The 6941-nt window shown below is 43.2% G+C and overlaps 1 protein-coding gene across 1 annotated transcript; it reads left to right on the top strand.

Annotated features, from left to right (window-relative positions):
- On the top strand, positions 1 to 6941 carry LOC144530735 (uncharacterized). Its single transcript, XM_078270443.1, has 2 exons — positions 1 to 1203; positions 2467 to 6941. Exons 1-2 carry the CDS (start codon positions 1008 to 1010, stop codon positions 3963 to 3965), a joined length of 1695 nt encoding a protein of 564 aa, XP_078126569.1. The 5' UTR covers positions 1 to 1007; the 3' UTR covers positions 3966 to 6941.

Here is a 6941-nt window from a genome sequence, read left to right as displayed (position 1 = left end):
TTGTAAAACACTATTCTGGTTTTTGGCTGAAGCTGCTGAGTAATCTGAAGCGAGTGTATGAGAGTGAGAGTGAGAGTGTGTGTGTGTGTGTGTGTGTGTGTGTGTGTGTGTGTGTGTGTGTGTGTGTGTGTGTGTGTGTGTGAGAGAATGTTCTTCACAAAGCTGAACATGTTTTCTTTTTTTAAATTATTGATTGTACAGTTTCAAGGCAAGGGTATGAAGAGAGAGACTTTTTCACAATAAAACTATTGAATGTCGGAGTCCAGATCTCACTGCTGTTTATTTTTTTGTGATTCTTTGTTCGACTGTTGGGTGTTGTTACTTTTGGGGAGGCTGCCATCTACTGGAAGTTACATCACATCCCTCTTCTAGTCAAGACTGTTGCTTATGGACATCAAGACAATTAGATATTAGTCCTTGTGTTTGTCCACAGTCCACATTAGAGCCAACAACTATATATCTGTGCAGATATCAGGTAAACTTGTGTCTACATTTTTATCATCTTGTAGTATTTAAATGTCTTAATTTGTGCTTTCTACACAGGACTGTGGTTCATGGTTCAGTTTTATAAATAAATAAGAATTGAATAAAGAAAGAAATGTAGTTAGAAAGAAACCCTGTCGTAATAATAGCACTGAAGGAACAAAAAGAAACATATTTACAGAGGAAAATACACGTGTATGTAACTGTTACACACAATATGTACAATATCACGAAGTTGTAGTGCAAACAACTGAGATAGACAGTGGGGCAGCCAAGAATTAGATGAGCCTTTATTGATCCCCAGAGGAGAAATTCACTGTTTTTAATGTCTACGTGCTTAGAAATAAAGCTTTTATTTTGAAAAGAATGCGCTCTGGCCGGAAATATTTCATGCCAGCTATACACAAGCGCTAACTTGCCAAACGTTGCACGTCGGGCTGCCGTTTTCACAACAAAAACAGCGTATAAAAACCGAATATCAGTCAGGTCCGGCCCGTAAACGTAATTGAGTGCCCGCGCGCATCATGTCCAGCATTCAGCTTCTCAGAGTGCTCGTTAACGAGCGGCTGTCTGCGGCCGCTGAGGAGATCTTCGAGGCGGTTAAAAAAACCATCGTTAACTACGAGGAGGAGATCCTGCTCTCTAAACGGGAGATCCACCGGCAGCGTAGGATGTTGCGGACAGTTTTACAACCTGAAATAAAAATAAACAAACACTCAGGTTTGTGCATTATTAGCATGCATTCCATCTTTCACCATGTCTGGCTATGACTATGCACTGAATCGCTATCAACATGAGCTTCGTCAACGCCCACTTTTCTGGTGAAAATGAAGTGGTGTCAGAAGTAGCTATTTAGTTTAGCTAACTTAGCTATGGCCTCTTGTTTTCCTTTATTAAATACATTGGTAGTTAAATGGGATGAATGCTAAAGCAGGTTTATTGCCAGCTTTGACATGCCTCATATTAGCCAGGCCCTTCCGGGGTAAGATGATACCTGCCTAATGGAAAGAACCTCAAGACACCAAACGCCATTAAAAAATCTAGCTAAACGTGTAATATTTCCTTGTTTATCTGCAAATACATATACCTAATAGGCCACGATTTAAGACAGGGTTTTGATTGCACAGGTATACCTTTTACATTCGGCATACAATTGATTCACCAAGCAGCTCTACATTCAGATAAAAAATCTGGTGATCACCATCAGCGGTAACAAATATGCTGAAAGACGACTGTCCGGTTGGAACAGGAGTGAATATAAACAAAAATATAAAGTGAGGTGTTTGGATTGGCAGGTTTTACATATGCCGAATTAGAGATTGCATCCGAATGATTTGGTCATAAATAATTTGCATGACGTTAGCTAGTAGGTCAAATAAAGAGTCATTCATTTGTCACATTGAATGATGTCTGGTTGTAACTTTGTAACGTTAGTGAAAGCCAACTCCAATAAAATAATGATCAGCAAACTACTGCGTGGGCAAGTTTTGTCACTGTTATATATAAATATGTACATTCAATTTGTCGTACAAAAATACTTTTTACTTACTACGGTGTTATTGGAGCCAGAGTTAAGGTTTGTCATGTGAAAATCACTGTATTACTTCAGGGGCACTGGTGTTGGAAGTAGAGTTAGAATCAACAGAAAGTTTATCATAAACTCTTTGGACTGTAATTTTACAAGCAAAAAAATGCAATTATTTTGTGAGGATTCTTTGTCTTATGTTAAAAACGTTTTGGGGTTCTGAACTGTTGGTCAGACAAAACAATCTAACAAAGCAATTCAAGGAGAATTACATTTTTTAAATTAAAAAAGCTAAAAAAAATAAGCAGCTACTAGTTCTTTGTTACTTAATGATAACTTAGTATTACTTAATATTAAGTTGTGACTTTAAGATCCACCCTCCATGCCATATTCTGGTCCATATTCTAGTTTATAAAAGTTTCTTCCTGTTTTTTTGTTTGTTTGTTTTTTTCCTGCAGGCCAACCACAGCTGGCTCTCTCCGTCTGGGACGAGGACTTGACCTCAGACCAGCAGCAGCGGCAGGAACACTGTGATCAGGAGTGGAGCTCCGGTCTGAACCAGGACGACCTGGAGCCCCCCCAAACTGAGAAGAGCCAGGAGGAGGACCCCTCCAGCAGCCAGGAAGACGAGGAGGAGGAGGAGGAGGAGAACACCATCAGGTTCATCTTCACTCCTCCCTACGTGAAGAACCAGCCTCAGTCCAGTTACCACAGCGCTAAAGGAGAAGGAGATCCTCTGCCGAGCACTTCAGCTGAGCAGGATCAGCCGAAGGTGGAGGACGATGGCGCGGCGTCCTCCAGCTGTTCTGCACCCGAACACGAAGACAGCGACGAGGAGTGGCGGGGTAGCGCGGGATCTCAGAGTGGCGACGGCGACGGCGACAGCGACAGCGGCCGCAAGTGGAAGGAGAAGAAGCAGCCTCGTCTACCGACGTCCCCAAAACTGCCCCCGACTAAAAAAGCTAAATCACGAATCTGCTGTAAAGTCTGCGGGAAAGCCTTTCACGCCAACGTCTCTTTGGTGAATCACATGGAGGTTCACCCAAAGGACATCTGTGGTGTGTGCGGGGAATGTTTCGAGACCGAGGAGAGCTTTGAAGTTCACCTGAAGACGCACGTGAGAGCTGAAATCTGCAAGATTTGCGGCAAATGTTTCGGAGCCTCCAGCTCTCTGGAGACGCACATGAGGATCCACACGGGGGAGAAGCCATTTAACTGCAGCGAATGTGGAAAATCCTTCAACTGTCGCCACAACATGATGCGACACATCAGGATACACACGGGGGAAAAGCCATATCCTTGCACCGTCTGTGGCAAATGCTTCAATGACTACTCCACGTTGAAACGCCACCTGCTGCTTCACGTGCACAAGAAGAACCATGACCCGGATAACACATCGGAAAATGAAAACGGCAACGACGCCGAGAAGAAGACGAAGACATCATCAGCGAAAAAGCAGCAGACTCGGACCATATGCGAGGTGTGCGGGAAAACGTTTCACTCCGTGGTTTCTCTGGTGAATCACGCCAAAAGTCACGCCACGGACCTCTGCGGCGTGTGCGGGACGCATTTCGACTCTGAGGAAAACCTAAAACTTCACCTGAAAACTCACAAGAACGGGAAGGTCTGTGAAGTGTGCGGGAAGTGTTTCGACAGTCAGGCGAACCTGGAGATGCACATGAGGATCCACACGGGGGAGAAGCCGTTTCTCTGCAGCGAGTGCGGCAAATCCTTCAACTGCCGACACAACATGATGCGACACATCAGGACCCACACGGGAGAGAAACCCTACCTGTGCAACATCTGCGGCCGCTGTTTCAGTGACCACTCCACGCTGAAACAGCACAGCAGCACGCACACCGGAGAGAAACCGCACCGCTGTGAGGTCTGCGGTAAAGGCTTCCACCGAAAGACATACGTCAGGCTTCACATGAAGAGCCACACAACTGAGAAGTGACTGCTCTGTAAATATGCTTGGGTGTAAATAGGCTTATTTGGTATCTTTTTATTTTATTATTATTATTATTATTTTTTTTTTTTATACCTTCCTGATATTCCACCAGGGTATTTGGTATATGACAGTATTTGTGTAATAAAGAAAACCGTAAAAGCTGAGCTGCTGGTGATAGAAGACATTGTAGCATGTATGGCATTGCCTAGCCTACAATGCTGTGTGTCTAATATGCAATTAGCCCACTTTGACAAATCTTGCTGGGTTTAAGTTTGGCCTGTAGAGTAATGAATAAGCAAAACTCGGAGGAGCAGCTAAAATGACAAAAATTATGAAAGTGCGTCACTAAAATAAGAACAGTAGATCCACCCCTTGCCCGGACCTCGCTGCTTCCCAGGGCCGTGGACTTAATGCTGGCTGCGCCCGCCCCCCCTGCAGGAAAGGACAGCTGTCAACGGGGCCGACTGTCCTCAGTGCATCAGGGGTCTGCGGCAATGTCGGCAACCCGCCCAACCCGCTTTTTTTGCCGTGTCATCACCATTCATATCTATAGACCAGGTGTGGGAAACAGTGCTCAGCGTGCTGCCCTTGCTAGAATGTAAAACCATAATGTAATGCACACTGACTAACAAAAAACAAACAACAACGCATGATTCGACTCATCGACTTTCAGGGGGCAGCCCTATGTATAACACATTTTAGTTTGAAAAACATCTTAAAGATGACGGGACCTCTAGCTCACCCAGTGTGCGCCCCATGTAGGAGTCCTTGGCAGAGGCCCGGATTCAAGTCCAACCCGTGGCCCTTTGCTCCATGTCGTCCCCCATCTCTCTCCCCTTTTCTGTCTTCAAGCTATACTATCAATTAAAGGCCATAAAAGCTAAAAAATAATCTTTAAAAAAAATAAAAAAACATCTTAAAAATGCCTTCTTTTCTCTCTTTTTTAATCCCAGATGCTTAGGCCCGGTGGGAGTCAATTTGAGCCCTGTGGGCCGGCGTGCTTGCAATACACATTTGCCATCTTTCTCAGCTCAGCTGCCTGTTGTACCATTAGAGACTGATCTCTGGCAGTGCATGCTGTTAAGGAGGAGGGTTCAATTTCAGAGGCTGAGTTCTATCACCATGGGGCGTCGGTCAGAATGCATAAGCCATAAGACTTTAGTCCACTTAACAAAGATTTATTTCCAGAAAAAGGGTGATACAAATGATAATGATAACAAAACAGACACACATCTTTACTACACATGCTGTGCACTACAATACATCAACTCAAAACAGCATCTCCATATCACCTTAATAGAAAGAGGAGTGTATTTTGAAAACTACTGAAAATTATTTCAGTCAAATCCCCTTTGGGATTTCTTAACACCCTGATATACCGTAATACCTTGATACCATCATGGGTTACTTTTTTTTTTAAACTGCACTTATCAATTTATTTTTGTATTAACAACGGGTGAAATCATTTGTAATATGAGAAGTGACAAATTATCACTAGGCTCTGCAGCTTGCTACCCTGGAAATCCAGAGTTCTCCCAAGAGCACAATTTGAATTTGTTCAGCGAGTTACTCTGGCATTCAGTAATGATGCTCATTAACTATGCCGAGCTGCACCAATCACATCGGTTTATCTGATATAGGCGGGCCAGAGGCGAGCTAAACAGATGACGACAGTTGAATCTACCAGTTAGCTCTGCTGGTAGCTAAGCGTAACCCTGTGTATTGTTGTGATTGGTCGTAGTGTTATCCAATTGCGTGCAGTGAGATTTTCAAATGTATGCTTGGTGCCGCCCCTCGAATTGGGCCATTTTCATTACTTAGTGCCAGACCCTTAATCTTTCGGATTTGGGTCTGGATTTCCAGGCTAGCAGTTTGCTGCCATCAGGTTGGAAAATAAAAGTAATCCAGGTTTAAAGCTGTATTTATGGTTTTTGGCCACTTGGTGGCAGCAGAATGTGCTTTAAACACAACTAATAATCCCCTTATTAAGGATGTATGGCAAACGTGTTAACACTTAGCTGCACATTAACACACCACTCATTTGGAGTCGTGTTAATGTCCCCCTGAAGTCCAGTATTCATTCTGCAACTTCAACTTCAGTTTATTTACATCACATACAGAGTCTCTTCACAGGTTAAACTATAACATCAGACACACAACTGTGAGACCTCACATGTACAAATACACACACAGAATCCCAAACATGCAGGTGAGAGTGTTAATATGACAACAGGATTGAATTTAGGACATTTTAAAAAGTTCATGCAGCATCAGTGATCGAAACGAGGTAACTGCTGTAGTTATCAAAGTAGAAAACAGGAAATATGTTTTTAGACCTAGATTTAACAATCTCAGCCAATCTGAGTTTTCTCTTGCACGACTAAAACAACTTTTAAACGTACACGTTCCACCAAAACAAGTTCCTTCCAGAGGCTATTTTGCAGCAGCACCGCGGCTTTTCCCGGTGCTTAGTGCCGCCCATGACGATTGTGATTGGCCAATAAACCAGCGCACGTTTTTCTCCCATCCCGGAATACTGTGTGGACTAGCCAGACCCCCCTCCGCAGCGCTGTGGAGGAAGGTCTGGCAAAGCGAGACTAGCAGCGTATTAATCTTTTGGTGCTCTAGTGAGTATTTGTGGCGGCAGAATGGTGTATGTGGGATTGAGTCAAAAAAAAGTGTGTGTGTGGCTAGTGTGTGAATGAATGATCATGTCAGCCAGGGCAGCAGTGTGGCTCATTGATGTGTTTTTGTGGCACAGAGATAAAAGAGCTCAGAATCACCTTATCTGTTAAATAAAGTGCTTTAAAGTTTGTTTTTGTTTTTAAATCAGTTGTTGAAGAGATGTCGTGTCTTTCTAATTTATTACATACTGCATACTTTTCTATGTTTTAATTATTTCACTCAGATTTCATTCTGAATATACTTCATATTCTGCTCTCATATATATGTTCTAGAATAAAAAATGTGTGTTGCATCATG

The sequence above is a fragment of the Sander vitreus genome, chromosome 15 (assembly GCF_031162955.1).
Source record: "Sander vitreus isolate 19-12246 chromosome 15, sanVit1, whole genome shotgun sequence".
Classification (NCBI taxonomy): domain Eukaryota; kingdom Metazoa; phylum Chordata; class Actinopteri; order Perciformes; family Percidae; genus Sander; species Sander vitreus.
This window is presented reverse-complemented; position numbering and strand designations above follow the sequence as displayed.